Genomic DNA, 23,671 nt, shown 5'->3' with positions numbered 1-23,671 from the left:
TGTTTAGTTTAAGGATGGGACTATGAAAATGATGAATAAAGTTCAGACATATAAATTCTGCCTCACAAATAGTTAAAAAAAAAAAAAAAAAAAAAAAGACCTTGACCTGTGGGCACTGAAGAAGAGGAGGAAGTCGTGTCTCACCTGTAGGCTATTGTTTCTGTGCTGATGGTGTGTACGGAGCTTTGTACATCCTCTTTGGGGTATTGTTTTCTGCAGTAGCTCAAAGGTTGTAAAAAAAAAAAAAAAACCGTGTTAAAAATGGCAATAAAGTCCTTTTCACTAGAAGGACAGCGTCCTGCCAAACCTTCTGATTTCACTATAAACAAAAACATTTCCTGTGTATCACACCGGTTTCCCCCAATTGTACTCACCTTGTTGATGAGAAGTAGAAAGTCTCTGGAGGAAAATTAATGTTGTCCTGTTGCTTTGTGTTTTTTTTACATTGCTTTGTGCATGTGTACAACAAATATACAGATTTTTTTTTTTTTAAAGTGTCAAAACTCAAATCAGTCAGTTTAAATCACTTTAAATTTTCCCTTTCTGGATGGTAAAAATAGAAATAACCTGGCAAAAAAATGACTGATTATTAGTACCAGTATTGTTGAGGATTTGTTTATGTTTCCACTTCTGTAAACTATACCCCCCCCCCCAAAAAAAAAAAAAAAAAAAAGGGGGCTGAACTTCTCAAAGTCAGGCCACATTCATGTGACCATTTAGAGAGCTTGTTTGTGGACAATGACAAATACTGCAGGTGTCATATTTCAATATTTACACGTCAGGATGCACAAGAAGGAAATCCTTCTGAATGGGAAAGGAAGGTGTTGTATGTAAAACCTAGAGTACACAAAGTTTCAGGCATTTCCTCACTGCAATCAAGAAGATAGATAAGAAAGTATATGTACACACTACACACACACCAAACTGACCTCCCTGTGAACACACAGGCCCCACGCAGGACACAGGAACTGATCTTCACAGGCTAAAAAGGCAGCAGAAATAAGAATATTCCCCTTAAAACATGAGCGGTGTTACAGCTGCATGTTTCCCCATGACGACTGTGGCTGTGTTAAAATGCTTATTTTGACCACTGAAATAAAACCAGCAGGCCCAAGCTGGCAGTTTCACTGTGAGGATAGCCACAAACTGAGAGGTTAAAATGTCATCAGTGGAGCATAAAGGAGAAGTGGGTCTGACCTGGCGCTTGGACTTTGCGTGTCATGTTTTGTCACTCGCTGAGGTATGTGGGGGAATGCTGTTAAAGCACTTTGTTGGGAGGAGCAGAGTCACATGATCTAAATAATGGCAGACGTAAAAAAAAAAAAAAAAATGGCCGTCCATTCACAGACCCCTGTTTGTTGCTGATGGCTATAGGCGAGAAAAGGAGGAAGCTCCAGGGTGACAAACGAATCCATTCACAATCAGGACCAAGACTGATCTCACTGGAGGCTGGACATAAAACCTTAAAAAAAGTTATGTATTTTAATGGCTGCTTTGTGGTGCTCAGCTGTTTACATCAGCTGACAGAAACATGTCACTTTCCTTCAGTATGAGGTGGTTCTCGCTCAACCACAGCATCAAAAAGAGGCTCTTATAGGCCGTGCAAACGTTTGATGAAATGGCTTCAAGTGTGCATCCAGGCTGGCTGTGTGGCTGGCAAACAAACTGAAACGGCGCATTAGACAGTTCAGTGGCTGCATTGAAGCTGATTGCTAAGTTAGTTTGTTGCTATGAATAGAGATGATCAGTGCTGAACGAGGGGGGAACAGTCGCTCTCTGTGTGTGTGCAGTGTTTCCCCTGGTGTCTGAACAGCGGGACAGTCCGGGGACCTGAACTCAGGCTAATTAGCTAATTCATCGGCCCTGAAGGGAATGACATGTGATTAAATCCAGTCAACAACAATCAATTTTCTATGGAGCAACAGGCGTCATGAAGCTGTCTTATCAGTTTCTCTGTCTGTAGTGGAAACAGAAGCACAGCAGACTAGAGCCCTTAGAGTAACTTAGATTCTACATGTTACACATATAGAATCTGTACATCCTGGTTATGTTTACATAACAGTCCCACCACTGAAAATCACATTACCTCTCCTGCAGTCTATCACAAATAAATGATGTCTAAACTTGACCTACAAACTAAAAAAGGGGAGCCCTCTAGTGCTCAAACGCCCACATGGTACGTAGTTTATAATATGTGCAACTGTAAACTGAAAAATGAAGGAAACAATCTGTGCTATGAGACTTTAGGTCTGTTTATAGGATGTTTAACTATGTGGTTACAGCTGCTGTGTTGTGTCAGTGGCTGTATCCATGCTAAGCTACATAGCAACACTATAAATATCCAGAGAGGAAAAAACTCCTTATGTAAAATTAAACATCCATTGTAAGGTATATCCCGCCGACAATCTGACCGTAAACAAGGTCTCTGTGCATTGATTCTAATGAAAAATGTCTCTTTAGTCTGCCATTTCTCCTCCCTCCTACCGTTTCCATAGTAACCAAATAACAAACCAGTCAAGAGTTTGGTTTTAGTTGCTCCTGTGGGACTTTCCAAAACTGATTGAAAAGATACAACCTGATAGAGATGGAAACAAAAAACACAACGTTCCCCTGGTAAGTTACATCTTTAGCACTTTGTTAGAATTAAGACGTGTTTGTTTATGGTTTGGGCGACTGAAGACACTGATGTGAGTATTTTAACTGTACCATTTCTCCATTATTATGAGCCAATGTACTATCAGAGTGGGTTAGTATTGGCAGTAAATGAAACATAATGTCATGATGACATAGATGAAGTAGTGGTTAACCTACACTGAAAGAAAATGATAGATAAAAAAGCAGAAAGAGAATGAGGGAGGTGAGAAATACTTCAGATGAGGTGGAAAAGGGAGAGGCAGGAAAAGATAAGACAAACAAAGTTACTGCGTATCACTGTAGTCATGGACACCTTCTCAAATGGTCACTGAGCAGCTGTATTTATAGCCTGCGGGATGAGAGATTGTGTCAACAGGTAAGCAGACTGACGGTGAGACCCCGTCGACTCCTGACCGACCTCTCAGACAAACCTCACAGCAATAAACAATAACACAACAACTGTTGCCAGGCTGCTGCTAAACTGAAAGCTCAGTGCTCTCTCTCACACACACACACACACACACACACACACACACACACACACACACACACACACACACACACACACACACACAGACAAATGAGGCACTAAGACATGTGAGACAAACCTAAGTGCAATCAAAACATAAGAATTAAATAAACTAGTATGGCCGACATTAGTGTGGTCTTTATTCTTTCAGTTAAATCCAGGAAAAATGCAATAATTCACTAATGTCGGATTAAATCATTCTATTTATCCCTATAATACTGGAGGATTTCATAGGATGGATAACTTGGATAAATATGATGCCATAGCTGTCATGGTTTATGATTCCTTTGCACCTTGTGATTCAGTGTTGCTGTTATATTTTGTTCTTAGGTGTGGTTTTTTGAAGTCTAAAACACAGACCTATTCACTTCTGCAAGACAAAGATTCTCAGACACTCTTTTTTACTTGCAAGGGGAGACGTGCACCACCTGTGCCACTGACAGTCTCCACTGTCTCTTTCCCTGTGATCAGTATTTATTAAGCACAAATAATAAATCATGGTTACATGGGCAGGTGTTATTAAAATGGGTTACATGGGTATTGATATTTTTTAATGAGGAGCCCTTTCATCATGGGAGTGCATGTGCCTCACTCCCTTCTGTGGCCTTGGCTGGCATATGAGTGATAAAGAGTAGAATGAAAGAACAGAATATACAGACTCTAGTTTTCTAACAGAACAAAATATGATACAATTTACCTAAATAGCCCCAACAGGTTTCTGTGTTAACCTGCGTTTCCTTTAGCTGTAGGGTTGGTGTTCGTCCGAGCTGTGGTGTCTTGTGCTTCCTGTTTTACTTTCCGTTTTACTGTGTTTCCCACCAGTGTTGATTACCTGTCCTGCCCCGATTGTGTTCACCTGGGTCTTGTTGTCTTGTCTATTTAAGTACTGTGGTCCGTGTCATCTTGTTTGTACTCACATACTCATTTTGGTTTGGAGGAATAGTTTCTTAGTTTCTAGTTTTTGTGTTTTTTAGTATTCTGAACCTCAGTTTACCTTCCCTCACTTCATGTACTGTCCTCCTTTGTTTGGACTCGTGGTCTAAATAAATAAACTGAGTGACTTCACTACTGCCTGCTGTCCTGCCTTTCATACTAGAACCCTGACAATAGCAAAATTTAATGCTGACAGGTTTTACTGTTAGCCACAGAGAAAAACAGAGTTTGAGGAAAAAGGAACTGTTTTAACCTCATAAACTCCATTTAGAATTCCTCTCAATCATTTAATCATATTTCATCAATAATTTACAAAGTCTTTTGATCTCTCTGTGAATTTTAAATAAAGCTCATGGGATCTAAATAAACAAAGCCTTAGTACAGTAAAGAATGAACCAACAAAAGTTGCAGTAAAGACTGTAACCCAAGCTATAAAAGGGGAAGTGAGGAGGTAGACTTAAAGGTTACTTTATGCTATCGTGAAGTCTAAACAGAAAGAGAACATGTTGTCTTTGTTGTGCTATCTATCAGGTCCTAACACAATAAACCAAAATACTTCCATGTAAAAGGCTGTGAAGAGGCGTCACATCAAAGCAGACTCAGTTATCATCAGGCCCTCCATTATAAATGGTCTTATCAGCTTCTTTTTGTCAGACGGGATGCTGTGACGGATCTTAAGGGGCCGACTGGCAGACCGTAAAGGAAGATGCAAAAACACATGTGGTTTAAACAGGGACTTCCTATTCAAATGTACAAAGCGTAGAGCGAATGTGAGCTGGTGCTAATACTGGAAGTGAGTAAGCATTTGTTTGTTTTATTTAAATGAATCTACTTCTACAGAGAAGTGTTCTGAAGCCAACAGCCTGAGGAAAAGTCAGCTTTATTTCATGACACAGTCCTCCTCCTAACAGCTGATTGAGACATCATCTGTGGAAAACATGTCTTGTCTGTTGTTTTGTTTCCGTTTAATCTCCCCAAGGCCGTCTCTTATGACTCTTTGTATCCACATTGTTTCTCAGCATTCCTCTCATTTTTTAAACATCTGAAACTGCTTTATTGGATTTTCTTGTGAATCCTCAGGTACAAAGAGAGGCTGCAGACACAGTACCTGAAAGCCTCAAAAAACAAGCTGTCCTCAGTCAGTAGCTGTTGGCCTTTTCTGAGCCCAGAGGACTTCAGCGACTGCTCATCAGTTTCACACAGGGACCAGAAAGATGTCTCGCAGCTTATATTTCAGCAAACTCTGCACCACATCTCCAGCCAAAAGCCTAGAACCAGCATCACCAAAGAGCACACCTGCTTCTCAAAGCAGACGACCCAGAAGCAGAGGCGCAGAGAGTATGTGGCGTCTGTGGAGGAAAAACTCAAACAGCATCCTCTAGCTATGTACCCACACTATAAAGATCACCTGACCCCAGAGGTAAGCTGCAAACAATGCCGCCTCCAGGCTAGGCGGATGAATGAATGAGTGTTAACTCATATTTACTCCGTCTCATCTTTTCTCTGCAGTTATTTGATCAGGTGGTCTCCATTCTGGACCCAGGTATGTGCACAAACAGCCCCTCTGCATCTCCTGCGTTAGAGGAGGAAGATGGGGACCAAGCAAAACAAGAAACATCTGCCAATAACATGCAAGTACAGGCCTGAGGGTGATTATGTAAATGTTGAACTACTATTCAAAGGAAAATGACAATGACAATTCATTTACAGCAACCCTGATGTCCAAAAACTCATTCCCAGGAACCCTTATGTACTAGAACAAATACCCGTAAACAACATGAAGAAACACCAGATGACCTCAGTAAGTCAGCCTGACTCCCCGAGTGACACAACAACAGCTGATAGACTTTTTAGGAAATGGTTTACGGTAAGAAGAAACTGAAAACATATTTCCCAATAACAGAACAGATGTGGTAGTAAAGTGATGATACAACAGACCTATGCTGCCTGTTGCAGGGAAGACACTATGACACTGCATGACACAAGCACAAACAGAGGAGGGGTGGAGAGATATGTTTAAAAAGTGCCGAAGAAAACCACGGAAATCTCAAAAGATCCAGATCCAGATCTAGGTGACATGTCCAATAAGCTGGATTCCAAACAAGAAGATGAGGACTTCCACCTTCCAACAACATCTCCAGATAACGGTGCCCCCGTTTTTCTGTCCACCTCAGCTTTTTAAAAAATAGATAGATGACGAGTAGGTAACCAAAGCTGTCTGTAGTTACAATGAACAGCCATGTGTGAGAGGAAAGAAAATATATTTCTGTCTGTTCATCCACAGCATGTACACATAGGAAAATATATGTAATGCTGTCAATTCAAAAAGAGAAGAAAATGGAGAAGTGTGAGTGAAAATATGTCTCATTTCTGACTGAACAAAAGTTCCTCTTCAGAAACACTGTGTGTGTGTGTGTGTGTGTGTACGCATTAAACACTGTCTGTAAGCAGCATTACTTATCAATTATTGTGTCTGCAAAATGCTTGCTATCCTATACAGACACAGCTTCAACAACAATAACATACAAAACAATATATAATATTATTTTTTTCCTGACCTTGTACTACATAAATAATCAAAGAATGATTTATAAAATACTTTATTTAAACAATAAATTAAAAATACACCTGATTGAAGATTCTTCGTTTTAAAAATTCTTTCATTGTCTTCATCTGTTTATCTTCCAAAAAAAGCCAACTGCAAAATAAAAAAAAAAATCAAATGTAAGGAGTTAGATCGTGTTCAACAATATTCTCAGAATTGAAAGTGAACTATGATTCCGGGGAGTCGCTGAAGGACATTTTAACAAAGCATCACACCAACAGTGTGCTGCATCAGCTGCTCTCAAATATAATCTATTCCACTGCAGGGCTTTGATTACAATGTATGTGTATAGTGTGTACAGCTCACTGACAGGAGGAGCCAGCCTCAGGACAGTTGTGTCATGTCCCTCTTAGCTGGTGGGTTCAGAGGTCAGAAGAGTGTGGACGGGTGACCTGCGGCCCAGAAAGAGGCACTGTGTGCTGGACATGTACTCTGCTGGACCTGGTACAACATGACCTGGAAAAGTCAGAGTCAGTTCAATGGTTACTTTCTTGATGAATTGTTCATATATATATATATATGTACAGCAAGAAAATGATAGACTAGTTATGAAACTCACCCTCACTGAAGGACTTGCTGATTGTTTTCCCATTCAGCTCGGCTGTCCTCAGTAAACGCAGCTCGCTGTATAGTTGTCGCAGACAGACATGTTATATAATTTTCTACAGACTGCAGCACTTTGCATGAGGGATAAAAAGGTCACGGGGTAAATGATGTGACCATCTTAGAGCCTGAAGGCAAGTTAATAGTTAAATAGGTGTGGTCACTCTTCCTACCTGTCACAGGTTCTCCTCCTCTGTCTGGACTCAGCTTTCACTCCTTCAGCCTGGTCAGTGCTGCTTCAGATCAGAGGGAAATGTATCATTTAAAATTGGGCGTTCATGAAGACTAATGACTAATAACTACTAACCTCTGTCTTCTTTGTGGTACAATACAGTACAAGTTTTAACAGTCTGGTAACTGAGACCAGTCATACAAGTAGCATCACATGATTTTCAGATGTGACCTAAGCTCGCCTAAGAACCAAGCTAATCCTTGCGGTGTGTGTGTGGGAATGAAGGCAGACGTACAATGCAGTTCTGTCCACTCTCTCCGGTGCAGACCTCCTTCTGTGGAAGCCGCTGCCAGCGGTGCCGTTAACGGTGTGTGGTCTGTGGTTCTCTGAAATCACTCCCCGGATCTCTTCGACGAGGGATCTAAGCTCACAGGCGGAGCTCCGCTGCTGCCTCTTTGACTAAAGCCACGAAAGGAGAAGAGAAAATATACAGTGTGAATTTTATAACTGTGATATATTGATCTGTGCTGATTTGAAACCATTAGTGAAATTTACAGACGGTAAACATAGTAGACACAGGTTGTGTGACACTGTGAGACAAACAAGCTTATTTCGCTGCTGTGTTGAAATTATTTACAGTCTGCTTTCTCTTCCTGCCACAGGAATGCAATTGCAGTGTGTGTTTTTGATTTAAAGGCCGAGCAGATGTGCTGAGCGTGTGTGTTTGTGCAGCCAAACACAAATGACTCACACATGGACCTGATGGGCTACAGTCATAGGGAGTTAAGGCCAGATACTGTATAGGGAGAGATTCTGACCGTACCTTGATCTGGGTGTTGGAGGCATGCTGGGAGGAGGGTGGGGTGGTGTGCACAGATGGGGTTGGGCATTCCGGATCAGGTGGAGGTACCCTCACAGCTGCGTGCAAATTTTGACCTTTGAGTTCCTAGAGAAAACATAAGAATGGTTATGTAACAAGACACAATGAAGACCATGTAAAGGAATAGTTGCAGGGAGTACCTTCAAGTCCAGAGCATGTTTGAGTTTCAGACGGAAAAACTGCTGCTCCTGCAGCTGGATGAAGTCCTGACAGTTTGTGAAGCTTTCCGACATCTTTGGGAAGATGGAGAAAAGAACAGAGAGATGTAACAAGACTGATATGGTTTTGTTGTTAACCTGAATATAAAATCAATATTTAGTTTTGTTCCAGAATTAGATAGGAGCTGTTGGGAAACCTGGAAAAACTGACATGTGATAAAAACGTAGGATAAGAGAGGTCATGCAGGACCCACTGAAAGGATGCACTTTTTGGTGAGAGCCTAGTCACACCGCTGTGGAGCATTCAATCTTAAAAGTTGCCTTTGAGGGTTGCAGCCCTCAAACTAAGACACAGCGAAGGTTTCTTGGTTATATGATGACCAAATGATCGCCACCTTGTGTAGGATTGCCTCCAATTCGCTAATCCGGTCCCTTAACTGCTGGTCTCTGGTGCGAAGGGCCTCCAGCTCGTTAACAAGTTGTCTTTTCTCCTCTCTGACCAAAGTCAGCTCTTGCAGCTGGTGCTGGGTCTCCAGGTTCTGGTAGTGCTTGTCCTGTACGGGTGTGAAAATGTGTTATTACAATAAACAAACCGAACACCCAAGCTGGAAACGTGTTCGTAACAACAAAACAAAAATTTGTAGAGTAAACATGCTAAATGCACCTGCTGTAGCTTCTCCACTCTTTCCTCAAGGTGACGAAGTCTGCCATGCAGACAGTCGACCTGCTGTCTTTTGGCAGTGATCTCCTTTTGCATGTCCAAGGCAACCTGAAGGCCTACAATGGAGATAAACCAATGAGAGAGAGGAAAAAGAAAGAGTTCAGGAGAGAAAGAACATCATGCACAAACAGAACGTTAATACTGGACAGGCTTTGAACATTTTAAGGGTGGGTTTTTATGATGACACATGCCAGACTACATCTCTAAGACTGGACTAAGTCAAAGGAGGATGTGAAATAAATTAATTAAACTTTAAACACTGCAGATTTAGCTCTTTCTGTAGATTTCATTAAGATGGCAGTAACTCACTGGTATCTGTACATTCAATGACATTAGATATAAATCAGAAGGTTTTTTCTGTTTTTTCATGAAGTGGGGGGTCTTTAAATCAGTTATTAGTATAAAGTATTGTATAAGTATAGTATAAATGTGGCTCAAACCGTGTCCATCTGTTCCTTTGAGGGTCCTCAGGGTGCTCCTCATCTCATCCAGCTCATCATGGGCGCTCCTCAGCTGACACTGAAGCTTCAGCACCACACCCTCCTGCTCCTCGTTCTTACAGCTGTGGAGCTGCTGCAGCTCCTTGTGCTCCTCTGAAACCATGCCCACACAAACACATGCGTGATATGCACAGAGAGAAATACACATAAGCAAACACAGGCAACAACTGAGGGGCTTGGTTAACAGTGTAAACATACCGAACATGGTTCTTTGCTTAGATAATTTGATCTGAGGAACAACGACTGTTTTCTAGGAACTGGACTTTGACCTGAACACTGCAGTCTCCTGGTCTGAGGTATTAAAGGCCTCAGAGATGGCTGATTGGCTTATGATGTACAAAAATGTAAATATTCAGGGGATTCAATTCTGTAGCATTTTCCATTTCTAGTGTCTACCCCTATGGTGTGAGCATGACGCAAACCACATACAATGGATAATAGCCTCTTTTGTGGTGAGAAACATTCAACTCACTAGTTATGCTGAGTAACTGCACACGTTGCAGCTCCAGCTGAGCGGTGAGCTGCTGTTTCTCTAGAGTCTCCTCCCAGATACGCTGATTCTGTTCTGTCACAGAGGCCTGAAGCTGCCGCCTCTCGAGCTCAGCAGCAGCCATGTCTGAATTGCGATGTTCTATCTCGGTCTGATCAGAATGTAAAAATAAAAAACAGTCAGAGTGATGTAGAACAGCATATGAGTTGCAGGCAAATGTGTAGCTTTGTCTCCAGACCCTGAGCTGGTGAATCTCCAGCTTGTGCTGATTAAGCTGGTTGCTGAGGAGACTATTCTCCTGTTGAAGACTGTCGACGGTGTGGCTGTGCTGCACTGTCATCTGGATGCTGCTTTCCATCCGCGACTTCAGAACATCTATCGTCTTCTCACTGTCGCTCAGCTTTAGCCTCAGTGTCTCTTGTTCAGCCTGCAATGTCTGGCACTGACTCCGAGCCTCAGCTAACTTTGCATAATGCTGAAAAAATGTGGATTGTTTGTTACTAAAACAATTTGCCATAACTTCCCACAACGCTTTCCAGGATTTATCACCTGCTGGGTTTCTTGCTGCCTGAGTTGGAGTTCCTTGTCTTTCTCCTGCAGAAGTTCCTGGGATTGCCTCCCCTCCTGAGTCCTCTGCTCCACCTTGACCCGCAGGACAGTATTCTCCTCGCCGGCTTTGCAAAGCTGCTCCCTGGCCACCTCCAGCTGTCCTCTTAGGACCCGCACCTCCTCCTGGGCCTCATATTGCTGCTGCTCACGGCACCTCTGGATAAAGCAGCAGGGAAAGCAGGCTGGCTGTATTACATTAGGCAAAAGATAATAATCAGTGTGAAGAAATATAATCTCAGAATCTGTCTTCACATTCCATCTTGTGTTACTCTTAGTGATGTTAAAACAGTAACACCTGGTTTTACTCACATGATGATGGAGACTAGAAAAATGTGGCCAAGAGGAACAGGTGCCACATCCTTTAGGATGAAGATATTCTGTCAGTGACTGCTTTTTTTAGCCCTGATGGAGATGCCCCAGCTGAGAACACTGGGTCATTAACAGACAGGTGTCAGAGTCTGAATGACCTCATCAAACCCCATCCTCTTATGACAGCATCCATCTGAGTCTAGCAATCCTCTTTAACCTTTCCCACCCGTGTGTTAAGCTGTTTCACCAGCAGATTACACAAGTTACATCATGTTCAGTCAACCTGACACTGCAGCTTCTTTAAAATACTGAAGCAATAGCTTACATTCTGACCTAAGACTGACAGCACCACATAGAAACAAGATGTGATTTCACATTTGCTGCAGTACCTTAAGTTGTCCAAGTTGGGCCTGAAGCTCCTTCGCTTGTTGTAGTAACTGGTCATTCTCTCTCTGGGCATCACACAGCTGAGTCCGAGCCTCAGTGAGCTGCTGCTCCAGACAGCAAATCTATAAGGCAGATAACATTCAAAACACCAGGCAATAGCACAACTATTGTGATGCTATACACTCAGCGGGCTAAAAAAATCACAGTAGCTGTACTGCTGACATATCATTGTACATTCTTTACCTTGTTTTTATGACTGCTGAGTGTTGACTCAAGTTCACTAATCTGACATTCCTGAAATGATGCCTGTCTCTGTGCAAGTGTTCTAGGCACAAGAATAAAAGTTGCAGTATTATTATTAAAATACGCACAAACTTCTTGTTGACAAATCCACATTAACAATGACTTGTTATTAGAACTTACTTTAACAGCTGTACTTTCACACTTAGGTTGACGCTGCTGTCTTTTGATGAGCTTAGTTTGTCAGTCAACATCGCCATCTCCTGGCCAAAACTTGTAATCAGGTCTTCTAGTCTAGGACACAGCAATGTCAAAGTACTTCACAATTCTGCTGTGGCATCCCATTAAAACTAATAAGGGGTTGCTTGAAGTCTAAAAATCAATAGAGACACTTTTGTAACATTACCGATTTTGCTGATTTGCTCGACTCTCCTGATGTTTGAACTGGTATGAGAAAAATGACGAATAAAAAACATAACTTTAGAGAGGGCACAGAGTAAACGTTGTGATGATGTACCTTTACTAACACATACTCACCAAAGAACATCTCTCCTGTAGCTGGCCAGTTTCATCGTTGAGATCCTCATTTACTGCAGGAGCCAGAGACAGCTGTGTTGGGCTTGTTGGACTTTTAGTAACAGGGTTGTGTCCACATTGTTTCTCATACAGTGTATGGTACAACTCCTTTATTGTCTGCTCAAGTGTTTGTACTTTCCCATTGAGTGCCAGCGCCTCATCCTCCGTCTCCTGCAGTCTCTTGTCAGCAGACCTTTTAATGTCCTGGAGCTCTTCCAGCAGACACAGCATCTTTTCCATTTGATCAACATGTTTCGTCGAATCCTTCAATCTACAAATAAAAAGCTCTGTGGGTCAAACTGATTTTAAACAGTTTCTTTTCAGAAGTAAAACTGATATCTATATGTTCACCTCAGATCAGACAGGGTGTCCTTCTCCATCTGGACTTTTTGCAGCTTAGTCTGCAGGTTAACAAGTTCTTGACTTCTTGGTGTCTTCTCTCCAGGAGAGCTAGTATCTCTTTGAGCTACCACCTGGCTTAAACTATCCTGCAGACAGACCGTAGGTTCAGTGGTGCCTGGCTGGTGGGTTGAATTTCCAAGTGAGTCATCTGCCAAAAGAATAAACCTTTAAATATATGTTTAAGATCGAAAGTTTTTTCTCCATACATTTGTTAATGTATTGAGTTATTTACATAACTGAGATGATTCAGCTTCAGTACTCTCGTTTGTTTTCATACTCTCGATGCAGAGAAAAGCCCCCTGCTGCTACATGTTGAATGGCACTGTTTTGCATATGTCTGCAGACATTACACCTACCATCATGGTAGCTTTGTTCCGATAAGCTGTTGATGCCAGTTGTGCAGCGAAACCTCTCCAAGGCTGCTCTGGTTGCATTTTCCACTTCATCCTGCAGTCGCTGAGTTTCTTTGGTGCGCCGGTCAAGCTCCTCACTGTCCAGAAATACAACTGCATTACTGTTGTGCTCTCTATGATCTTTGGATCAACAATAACATGTTCAAGTTCTCAAACACCTCACTTCTCACACCTAAACACCTCCTTATAGATGTACAGTGTATTTTGACAATTGTAAGTGTTACCTCAGTTCCTCCAGTGTCAGACTGTCAAATCTCAGCTGCAGAGGGGCGCCATGGGTAGCTATCAAGTATTAAAAGTAAAACTTTCATTACTTTATTAGGCAAACAGAGCATTTTATTTACTCAAAACTTGTATTTGCTTACCAGCTGTCGCATTTTTAAATGTAGAATCATATTGCCCGGAACTCCGGGGTTCAGATGACATTGCTTTTGAAACCAGTAACAGAGCCATCGATGTAAGTACAACAGCTAGCTAAGAGCTAGCAGGTTGTGAAATCTGGTCACCATGGAAACAGCACCAGTAGCTGATTACCAGGTAGCGTTCATTCATACAGTCCGCTTCTCGATGCAGACCGTCAAAAACAGTGAGGTAACGTTGTCAGGCTGGCTGATAACTGAGATCGTCATTTTTTGTGTCTTCATCTGAAGTACACTGGTGGTAAATTAAACGTTAGCGCCGACATTTTGAAATAATCCGTCAACATCCGGATTCATTGTTCATGGTGACGCAAACACGCAGCGCTTCCAGCGGTGCATGCTGGTCTTTGCAGTTTACAGGCAGGTTAGTGGTTACTTGTTTGTTCGGGGCGGGTCGCTGCTCTGCAGCAGGGATCAAGGGGTCGTGTTTTTAAACATTTTCTGCCCACCATCGCGATCAAAATGGAAACATGAAGAAGTGAGCTTTGTCGATCAGTCGCAGAACTGACATAATCCTGCACGACGGCGGTTTGTGGGCAAGGTAAAAGCGTCTGTTTGTTGATTGATGCTAGCGAGTAGCTAACGCTGAGGTCATTTATGTGTATGACGCCCCCCATTTTTCACCGTTTTATTGATGCTATTTGTCTCACCTTTTTATATATGAGAAGGACACATAAAGTTTATAAACAGCTTGCATGTATTAACGTCTTATGGAATGCATTTATAGGGTCTCTAGACTAGGTTTGGCTGTGTGACCTAGTTTCTGGTGTTTACTTGATATGTAGCTAAAACTACATGTAAATCCAGTGATTGTCTGTTTGTGTTGCTTCAGCATATTTCCCCACATTACTTTAATTAATGTATATATATAATTCTAACAATAGATTGATGATCAATTGGGTCTTGTAGTTTGTAGATTTTAGGCGGTGGAGGAACCTCTTTTGATACTTGACACCCAGGGAGGTGTGGTTTGGCTGACAACCTTTATATACGCTCTTCCCCTTACTTCTATAGGCTAATACTTGTGTGGTGTTGATATTCTCCTAGAGTTTTATCTAGAACAAACGAAGCATGTTTTTCTCCAGGATGAGGGATCTTAAAGGAGTCGACAGCGTGCTGCTGATCGAGCTGAAGTCATGTTGTGCCAAAGAGTACAACTTTCTTCCCAGGGAAACTGGTCTAAAGCTTATGGAGTCGGCTGCCACAGAGGTAACCCACAGCCCTTTTAAATGTCTAGGTGTCAGTGCAGGCATATGGAAGTTTAGCTAAAGTGTGTGCTACTTATTGCAGACATCATCCAGCGGTGTGTCTGCAAAATCCAGAGACACCCGAGTGGAGGAACTGTGGACTCTGACCAGTTTCTTTGGATACAGCACCCAAACATTCGTTCAAGCTGTCAACTTGCTTGACAGATTCCTCACCATCATGAAGGTAATTTTTAAATCTACAAGTCTTTTAAGTGTAGGCATTTTTTTTAAAGAATCAAGCATGGCATGAAAAGACTCATCTGAGCTCCGATCATGTGATGTTAACTCATGCCTGTTACTGTCATTGTCAGGTGCAGCCTAAACACTTGCCCTGTATTGGGGTGAGCTGTCTTCACATTGCCGCCAAAATGGTTGAGGATGAGAGCAATGTCTCACCCACTCATGAACTCATTCGAATCAGCCAAAGCAAGTTTACGGTGTCAGATCTATGTCGCATGGAGAAGATCATCTCAGAGAAGCTCAGCGTGGAGCCCGAAGCAGTGACGGCCTTAACCTTCCTACACCTTTACTACTCAGCCTTCACATCCCTCCCTGCTGGAAGGTAAGCACGCCACTGTTGTTTTATTTCCTTATTATTGCCGATACTTTGCTCCCATTTGTATGGAGCTGGTCGAATAGATTCTGCTTTATGAGGTTTGTACTTGCGGATCAAATTAGGATTCCCTCTATATTTCAAGGGAGGAGATCCCAAGCATTGGGAGACTGGAAGCCCAGCTAAAAGCCTGCTTATGCCGGTTTGTTTTCTCTAAAGCAAAAGTAAGGATTGTTCACAGGCGACAATTTCACAGCATAGCAGTGTTCTCTTTGAGTCCCGGTACTAATTAATTTGCTGTCGTTTTACTTTTGCAGCCATCTGTGTTGGCGTTGTCCCTCATTGCTCAGGAGTTTGAAGCCCTCCAGGCAGTCATGTTGTCGAAAATTGTCCAGCAAATCCAAAGACATCTAAAGGTATGAAGAGAAGATGGTGCAACAACTAATTAGTTTCTCTCTGTTTTTATTTTGAAACATAGCTACTATGAGATGTTTTTTTCTGAGATCTATAATTCTAAATTGTGCAATGTAACATTGTGGAGTCGCCTGATCATGTGGATAAATGGTTTGTGGAGAAGAAGCAACAGTTGACTTGTTGATGACCGTATATTTTCAAATTATTACTGTCTGCAACCTCTCAGATGTTTCCCGTTTCCCTCCTTTACAGATTGGTCACAGTGAGCTGCTCCACTGGAAGGAACTTGTGGCCAAATGCATGACTGAGTACCGCTCGAGTGAATGTAACAAACCAGACAACAAAAAGCTTGTCTGGATTGTGTCCAGGAGAACAGCTCAGAACCTTCAGGCCAGTCACTTCAGTGTGCCCGGCCTGCCAACTATTCCCGAAAGGAGCTGGGATGAGAGTGAAAGGTTAACAAAATACCGTTTATAGACCAGAATGCATTGCAGCATCAAACATATCTCTACAACAAGGTAGCGGTTCATAGAATCTGATGACCTCCTCTTCTTTTGCAGCGAGGACTCTTGTGAGGACCTAAGCTCTGGAGAAGACAGTCCATGTGGATCCTTAGGAAGCGATGGCGAAGGAGCCTTCTTCCCATCCACGTTCCTCAGCTGCAGAAAGTGACTACCGTAGTCTTTATTGTGCAGTAATGACATGTCTGTGTGTTTGTCCCCGCTCCCCGAATTTGCAACAGGGCAGATTTGTTTGTGTTGTAGGTGACTGCGCCAAGTGGTGGGTTTTGATCATTAATAAGTGCCTGTGTTTATTCAGTTTACTGTCTGTTTCTTTATGGTTACAAATAAGCATATCATAATATTGCAATATGTTGGCAGCTTGATAGACATACAACTGAATGTGTTTTTCTGAAATGTTAGTTTGTGTCTGAGCTCGACACATTCCAGGAGAAGTAGTTAAGCACAAGGACGAACTGAGGGGATGTCTGTCATGAGGTGCACTCACTGTTGAATACCAGCTAACACACTAGCACATCCTCCATCTTTTTTTACGACTGTTTTTATACTCAGTAGCATACAGTATTCTGCAAATATAAATGTATCTTCATATTATTATTCCTATGAGACATATCGGACATTGTAGTGACTGTACATGCATGGATACGCTGTGATGGATGTGAATGGATTATACCAAGATAAGCTCATTGTAAAAACAAAAAGTTTAAAAAATGTACATAACCTGTAAAAAAAGAAGAAAAAAAATATGTTTTGTGAATGCTGCATAATGTGTGTTGTATTTGAATGTCATGTATGAGTATGAGGGAGGGTTATAAAATAATCCTTCCAAATTAAAAAAAGGACCTTTTATCTACCCCATGTTTCCTCTTTGTGTTTATATAAATCCAGAACTGTGACAGCAACAATAAAGAAGCCATTATCATGAATAATACATGCCCACCCACAACTGAAACACTCGTTCATTCTGCTTCACTTGAATGGTTTAAAAATGGCGTCCTGAAGAACTGCAATGTCAGCAGGTTTCCCCGCATGAAAAAAATGTCTCTGTGTTTTTACTTTTTATTTACAAATGGAAATACTCTTTTTGCAGATTGAAGATAATTTCGAACACCTCCCTTTTTTGCTGATAATGAATGGCAAATTGTCATAACCGCTGTCATCCAAAAGAATTAATGTTTGTTCGCTGGATATAGAGAAAAACACTCCTCCTCTGTCTCCAATGGATCATCCATCCATCCATTTTCAACCGCTTATCCACCACTGTCCAGAATGGTTGTCATTAGCTCCCAATGGAGTCTGTGATGGCACCCACCTGTCACTATGCTCATTTCTGTATAAGGTTTTAATGTGGAGGTCAATGGAGTCTGACACCCTCAAGTGGCCATGTGAGGAACTGCAGTTTTTTGTTACCTTTGGGTAATTTGCCACTTGTCTCCACATTCTCTCCCTCCTTGTATTTGCACGTTGCCTTGTGTTGACACCCCCCCCCCCACACACACACACACACTCAGGGGGGTGGGTGGATGGTATGGAATGCATTGAGCATTTTGACCTGCTAAGTAATGGAATTACTTAAATAAATTAAATTAAAAAGACTTAAGTAAATGTTTCCTCTCTGTGAAGGCTGAGATGAAGCATAAGGCTGCACACATGTTGTGGACCTGATTGTCTGCTCTCCCTCTCCCTCATCTCTCTATTTCTGTCCCATTCAATTTATTAGTGGACAAGCTTCTCTTTGTGCTGGGAGCAGAGCGCATCACTGTGAGGGGGGGTGGAGGAAGTGATGCTGCTGGTGGTGCTGCTGCTGCTGCTGGTGGTGGATGGGGGCTTGTCGTGTGTATAGCTGGCTGCATGTGTTGACACGCATTTCTGCTCCATCTCCTTGATTAAACCGGCAGCCCGGAGGCGGCGAGTGGCAACAGAGGAATGAGAGCGGAGCCAGCCGCGGCGCCTTCACCATGCAGCAGCCGTCGTCCACCAGCCGCCCTTTTTATACGATTATATGAGCCTATGAGTTCCTGCAGCAGCATCACCCCCCGGCTATGACACGATAGGCCAACGCCTCGCCGCAGCTACACACAGGGAACGAAAACGCTCCCAAGATGGTCCGCATCGCCAAGGCCCTGGGTTTGGTGATTCTGTGCGTCGCCGTGCTCATACTGTCGCTCATCAGCTATGTCTCCCTGCGAAAAGACAGCCTCTTCACCTCCTCTAAGTATTACGCGGGAGGCCCGAGGATTATGTTCCATGCAGGCTTTCGGTGAGTGATGCTTTTTTTATTCTAACAGACTGTAAGAGGACAAGTGCAGAGGAGGCAAACATAAACAGAGGACTGAGGCCTTATACGCACACAGCCTCCAACATACCTGCTGTCAATCAAACAGGGACATGTCCAAGGTGCTGATGCTGTAGAGCTGCTGGACTTGACGACCACACATAACCATTTCTTGTTCCTTATGTTCAAGTGCTAAACAAAAGTACTCATTATTTCTATACTACTTTATATTTCTTATCCTTATTGGTGGTTGTTTATTATTAGAAAACACCAGAGAAGAAAAGGTAAAACAATGACACCAATAATCCTAATAATTCTGTTCTAATCCTGCAAAATGTGGATTGTTTTGGGTTCTATCTATCGATGCTACCATTAGATACTCAAGAAGAGGAGGAGACTGGATGTGATGTCACATTATAGCTTTTTAAAAATGGTTTTCAGGTCTCAGTTTGCCATGAATTTCCTGGACCCGTCCTTCATCCCCTTAACTAACGCCCTGAACGAGGAGCTCCAAGGAAAACCATCCCAATGGAAGTTCAACAAGACGGCGTTTTATAAGCAGAGGTGAGACATCTGCAGCTTGTGTGTGTTGCCTGATCAAAAATGTAAAAAGCACATGTTCAAATCTGCACATGTTAGAAGCTAGAACTAATCTAATATTGAGCAAAAGACCTGGTTTTGGCACAGGATCTTATTTAAGAAGTCCCTGTCTTCCTTTATCAGGAAAGATATCTTCAGCTACATCGACATTCCCAGCAACTTCTCTCTCACGAAGAACAGCGTGCGCGTTGGCCAGCTGATGCACTTTGACTACTCCAGCCACAAATATGTCTTCTCCATCAGCAACAACTTTAAGTCCCTGCTGCCGGACTCGTCTCCTATCCTTAACAAGCACTACAGTATGTGCGCCGTGGTGGGAAACAGCGGCATCCTGACGGGCAGCCACTGCGGCCCAGAAATCGACCAAGCCGACTTCGTCTTCCGCTGCAACTTCGCCCCCACCGAGGTCTACTCCAAGGATGTGGGCAAAAAGACCAACCTGACCACCTTCAACCCCAGCATCCTGGAGAGGTACTACAACAACCTGCTGACCATTCAGGACAGGAATAACTTCTTCCTCAACCTGAAGAAGCTGGAGGGAGCCATTCTGTGGATCCCTGCCTTCTTCCTGCATACCTCAGCCACAGTGACCCGGACCCTGGTGGACTTCTTTGTGGAGCACAAGGGCCAGCTGAAGGTCGAACTGGCCTGGCCGGGAAACATCATGCATGATGTCAATAAGTAAGATCTGACTGATGATGAAAGGGCAGAGTGACTTAAAAAATGAAATATATTTATGTGAAGTAGAGGAAACGTAATTACATCTGTAGCCAGAAGGGGGAGACAAATGCTCTGCACTGTACCTTTAACAAGTTGAGTTCTTTGGGCTATGAAGACAAGGGTTAAATATTATTCCAGTATATTGTACTTCCCTTTTAGCTGTGTGTTGGGTCTCCACTGACTGCTCTGTAATGCTGATATAAAAACAATGCTGATGCAGGTTCACTGACAGTGTTGTCACTACAAACAGTGACTCTTATGACACTGCTGTTGTGAAAATATTCATTATTACAGCTCCAACTAAACTAAAATTAAAAAAGAAAGAAAACTAATCTAAACTATGGCCAAAAACGACAAGAAATAGAGGACATAAAGTCATAAACAGTAAAAATGAGATTATGTTGACCTTTTGTCAAAGGGTGATAATGGATTATTTACTGTAATCTGGATTTAGGAAAATCAGATGTGTTAGATTTAATCTCTGATGACTTTTTTCCACAGATACTGGAAGACTAAAAACCTGTCTCCCAAACGTCTCAGCACTGGGATCCTCATGTACACGCTGGCCTACGCCATGTGCGACGAGATCCACCTGTACGGCTTCTGGCCCTTCGGCTGGGATCCCAACACGGGCAAGGAGCTGCCTTACCACTACTACGACAAAAAAGGGACCAAATTCACCACCAAGTGGCAGGAGACCCACCAGCTGCCCAGTGAGTTCAAGCTGCTCTACAAGATGCACAGGGAAGGCGTGACCAAACTCAGCCTGACGCACTGCATGTAGACGAGCAGGTGACTCTGGAGGACACACACATCAGCTCACCTCAATGTTCTGTTGTAACACTAGTCATAAGCATGATAGATGTCAACGAAGTTTATTATCATTCTGCAGATATACACACTCACGTCACACACACACTGCATTTTCACACAAAGATGTCAGCCTCGTGCTCGGGTTGTAAATCACAGCGTCGTTTCATTTGTGTTCACTTAGGACCTTCATGCTGCTCAGTCGCTTCCGTCACTCTCCTCCTTTGCATGGCTGCCGGCTGGGGCTAATCAAATTTTCAAGCTCTGCTTAATACAAATTGATTAATCACCTTGACAACAGTATACTGATTCTGTACACTGAAATCACTGCCTAATCTCAGGGAAGGAGTTAGATCAGTGTTTTTTTTTATAATCAGATTCAATGCCTCAAGAGAGGTGCAGCCCTCGCCACCCCTCCCCACCCCCCATGAGGTGTCAGACAATCTGCACTCGCTCTGGAAGATGGTATTTGTTTACAAGTCTGTACTCTATATACACGTGTGTCTTTTACTCTGTGTCGACAGTGTCACTGTCCACTTTAAATTTAGTTGAGATTTTTTCAAATTTTTGGGAATAACAATGAACATTCCAACGATAAGCCATAAGAATTCATGGACAGACAGAGGTAGTGCTTTGTAGAAAGTGGTATCAGCCTACATTAGGTTCTGGGAATGGTTCAACGCCACACTAACGGCCGCATTCAGGTCACAGCTAGATTCGATTTATTTTTAATTTATTTTTAATTAACACAAAAAACATCAGGCTACTATGTGTGTGTGGGTCTTTCCTATGAGTTCTGATGAAATGTTAGCCAGTTTCAAACCTTAGAATAATGACAGGAGGTCGCTCAAGGAAAACACACACACACCCGTCATAAAAATACTAAAACACACAGTTTTGGACATAACATACAGGATGTTAATTTGAGTGTGTTCATTTGCGGGCTGGAGTTTGGGACCCATATCTATGTCCTGCTGGGCTAATCTGATGGTCTCAATTTTCAATGCCAATAATCTAATAATTTCTAAACTGAACACTGACTTGATTAATGAGCTGCAATATGATGACTGCGATTTACCTTAGTTTAGTATGAGTAACCTCCTAAATTGCAGCATGTTAGCATGTTAGCATCTGTCAAGGTGGGATGTTTACATCACCAGGTTGTATCTGCCAGTTTATTGCTTCATCAGTTGTTCTGTTAGCCAGCTAGCTATTAGCTAACAGTCACATCAGACAATATGTTTACATTGTACCGCTACTTGAATATATTTAAGTAGTGTACTGTTGAACTCATGAGGAGTTCAAAAACATAGGAAAACTGAGACCTCGATCCTGTGACCTGAATCAGGCGCTAGCGGTGGCCACAAACATCAGGAAACACACCATCTCTGGACAAAATTTATCTGATTTTGAGGTTTATCCACTATTCCAATTTCAAGAGAATACATTATTTATTATTAAAGAGCTTTTGTTGACTGGGGACAAAAAAATGGTAAATTCATTCACCACCATCAATTTCTACATTTGTGTACAGCATAGAAATGAATAAATGTTACTGCATCTTGTATAAAGAGCATGATTCATTTCAATAACACTGCATGAGAGGCACTAAGTCTTTTAGGCTAGTTTTATACAACCTTTTTGAAGATTGTTTTGAGGGTTATTTGCTATTGTTTGTATAATTCCTGATGGTGTGTTCCTTAAGAACATCACCAGTGTCTTTATATGGGAGATGTTTGAAGGCCAAAAAAAAACTTTACTCTATACTGCTATATTCCATGTGGGACCAAGTCTCTACAGATCAACTTAAAAAAATAAACAAGCTTTATTTTTTATAACTCCAGATAATCTTGGGTTCTTATGTAAACAGTCCGCCGTGTCATGCCAGACTGCCGATGACTGGACTCAAACAGTGAAAGCTGGCCACATGACCGCCTCATGACTCTGCAACATGTGCTCCTTGTTGCAAATTCTGGCTTAAGCTGAGGTTTAATACGCAGAGCAACGCAGTGATTCACACTTCTGAATGTAGTGTGTTTGTTTCTGTTCTCATTCAGACGTGGGGTGGTAATGGCGTTTCTGTCCGTCTTATTTAGAGGAAATGAACAATTTAGGATAGTTTGTGTCTCGTCTCTGAAATCACAGTGCAGTCACCACCGTGAAGAACACACGTCTTAATGCTATAAATCAAGTCTGAAATTTAGGCCATTTAATTGATATCATATATACATATACATATATATATATATATATATATGCAGGAATAGATTAGTACCACCCTCCATTAGGAATGTTTTGTTGGCACACCAAAGACAAGATGGATTTGGGATCTTTGGAAACTATATATGACAATAATTCCAATACCAAGAATGATTGTCCTGTTTTTGCTGTTCAATTTGATGTTTAATATCAGTTTCTGTGGCTCCTGCTAAAGTAATGTGGTGGATTTTATTGGTGACTCCATGAATGTCCTCCTTTAGATTAATATATACAGGCTCCAATGTGAATGCTCCTCCTAAAGGTTTAAACACTTACATGTGTGTAATAAGATGATGAGGATGTGTGAAGATTGTAATTCAGGATATGAGTAAAGCTTTCTGTGCATTACAGTAAATCACCAGACATGCATAACCTAAACATAAAATGTCTTTTATTCCAAATGCAGCACTACATACAGGATTTGTTCCAACGACCCTTTAACATTCTTGTACTTGGAACTTGTTCCATCTGCATGGCAACCATAATGCATATAAAGGAGCTTGGCTGCTTATGTACATGTCATATAAACGTCAGACGTCATATAAGGGACTGTGCTGTCTTGGTTCTAACAACAAAAAAAAGCAATCATCCATGTAAGAAATCATGTCAAATGCTTTTGATTATACTCCATGATAAATTTACATAATGTGCCTGCATACTTCTTGCATCAATGCCTCAATGTGTCGAATAAA

The 23,671-nt window shown here is 42.1% G+C and overlaps 4 protein-coding genes across 6 annotated transcripts; 3 read left to right on the top strand and 1 right to left on the bottom strand.

Moving 5' to 3' along the window:
• Positions 1-2,501: 2,501 nt before the first annotated feature.
• On the top strand, positions 2,502-6,543 carry fam47e (family with sequence similarity 47 member E). Its single transcript, XM_028414856.1, has 5 exons — positions 2,502-2,613; positions 5,177-5,516; positions 5,606-5,727; positions 5,807-5,963; positions 6,053-6,543. Exons 1-5 carry the CDS (start codon positions 2,585-2,587, stop codon positions 6,074-6,076), a joined length of 672 nt encoding a protein of 223 aa, XP_028270657.1. The 5' UTR covers positions 2,502-2,584; the 3' UTR covers positions 6,077-6,543.
• Positions 6,544-6,680: 137 nt separating this feature from the next.
• Positions 6,681-13,847, bottom strand: LOC114441533 (coiled-coil domain-containing protein 158-like). 3 transcript variants are annotated; one of them, XM_028414505.1, is made up of 22 exons: positions 13,527-13,847; positions 13,386-13,443; positions 13,105-13,238; positions 12,698-12,896; positions 12,308-12,617; positions 12,177-12,214; positions 11,954-12,064; positions 11,774-11,855; positions 11,533-11,652; positions 10,775-10,990; positions 10,464-10,700; positions 10,208-10,376; positions 9,676-9,828; positions 9,179-9,291; positions 8,910-9,068; positions 8,497-8,589; positions 8,300-8,422; positions 7,772-7,935; positions 7,478-7,540; positions 7,261-7,325; positions 7,012-7,157; positions 6,681-6,794 (listed from the first exon to the last, which is right to left on the bottom strand). In XM_028414505.1, exons 1-21 carry the CDS (start codon positions 13,612-13,614, stop codon positions 7,051-7,053), a joined length of 2,802 nt encoding a protein of 933 aa, XP_028270306.1. In that variant the 5' UTR covers positions 13,615-13,847; the 3' UTR covers positions 6,681-6,794; positions 7,012-7,050. The 3 variants fall into 3 exon arrangements, with proteins under 3 accessions (XP_028270306.1, XP_028270305.1, XP_028270307.1); XM_028414504.1 differs by lacking the exon at positions 6,681-6,794 and having other exon boundaries at positions 6,839-7,157; XM_028414506.1 differs by lacking the exon at positions 6,681-6,794 and having other exon boundaries at positions 6,839-7,157; positions 7,478-7,537.
• Positions 13,848-13,956: 109 nt separating this feature from the next.
• Positions 13,957-17,168, top strand: LOC114441330 (cyclin-G2-like). Its single transcript, XM_028414207.1, has 8 exons — positions 13,957-14,121; positions 14,666-14,789; positions 14,871-15,011; positions 15,139-15,389; positions 15,526-15,604; positions 15,698-15,796; positions 16,047-16,249; positions 16,355-17,168. The coding sequence occupies exons 2-8, from the start codon at positions 14,667-14,669 to the stop codon at positions 16,464-16,466; spliced, it is 1,008 nt and encodes a 335-aa protein (XP_028270008.1). The 5' UTR covers positions 13,957-14,121; position 14,666; the 3' UTR covers positions 16,467-17,168.
• Positions 17,169-18,142: 974 nt separating this feature from the next.
• On the top strand, positions 18,143-23,227 carry LOC114441487 (sia-alpha-2,3-Gal-beta-1,4-GlcNAc-R:alpha 2,8-sialyltransferase-like). The gene is made up of 4 exons (XM_028414442.1): positions 18,143-18,575; positions 19,032-19,154; positions 19,314-19,871; positions 20,412-23,227. The coding sequence occupies exons 1-4, from the start codon at positions 18,418-18,420 to the stop codon at positions 20,692-20,694; spliced, it is 1,122 nt and encodes a 373-aa protein (XP_028270243.1). The 5' UTR covers positions 18,143-18,417; the 3' UTR covers positions 20,695-23,227.
• Positions 23,228-23,671: the final 444 nt, after the last annotated feature.

The sequence above is a fragment of the Parambassis ranga genome, chromosome 9, assembly GCF_900634625.1.
Source record: "Parambassis ranga chromosome 9, fParRan2.1, whole genome shotgun sequence".
Taxonomy (NCBI): Eukaryota; Metazoa; Chordata; class Actinopteri; family Ambassidae; genus Parambassis; species Parambassis ranga.
The sequence above is the reverse complement of the archived record's forward strand: the minus strand, read 5'-3'. Positions and strand labels throughout refer to the sequence as shown.

Coding starts and splice junctions, on each gene's coding strand:
- fam47e (XM_028414856.1), top strand. CDS start 2,585: ATGGAAACAAAAAACACAACGTTCCCCTG. Junction 5,517..5,605: donor AAGATCACCTGACCCCAGAG/GTAAGCTGCAAA, acceptor TTTTCTCTGCAG/TTATTTGATCAGGTGGTCTC. Junction 5,964..6,052: donor TTTTTAGGAAATGGTTTACG/GTAAGAAGAAAC, acceptor TGCCTGTTGCAG/GGAAGACACTATGACACTGC.
- LOC114441330 (XM_028414207.1), top strand. CDS start 14,667: ATGAGGGATCTTAAAGGAGTCGACAGCGTGCTGCTGATCGAGCTGAAG. Junction 14,790..14,870: donor TGGAGTCGGCTGCCACAGAG/GTAACCCACAGC, acceptor TACTTATTGCAG/ACATCATCCAGCGGTGTGTC. Junction 15,012..15,138: donor GATTCCTCACCATCATGAAG/GTAATTTTTAAA, acceptor TGTCATTGTCAG/GTGCAGCCTAAACACTTGCC.
- LOC114441487 (XM_028414442.1), top strand. CDS start 18,418: ATGGTCCGCATCGCCAAGGCCCTGGGTTTGGTGATTCTGTGCGTCGCC. Junction 18,576..19,031: donor ATGTTCCATGCAGGCTTTCG/GTGAGTGATGCT, acceptor AATGGTTTTCAG/GTCTCAGTTTGCCATGAATT. Junction 19,872..20,411: donor ATCATGCATGATGTCAATAA/GTAAGATCTGAC, acceptor TTTTTTCCACAG/ATACTGGAAGACTAAAAACC.
- LOC114441533 (XM_028414505.1), bottom strand. CDS start 13,614: ATGGCTCTGTTACTGGTTTCAAAAGCAATGTCATCTGAACCCCGGAGT. Junction 9,292..9,675: donor CAAAGGAACAGATGGACACG/GTTTGAGCCACA, acceptor TCTCCATTGTAG/GCCTTCAGGTTGCCTTGGAC. Junction 8,590..8,909: donor TGGAGGCAATCCTACACAAG/GTGGCGATCATT, acceptor ATCTTCCCAAAG/ATGTCGGAAAGCTTCACAAA.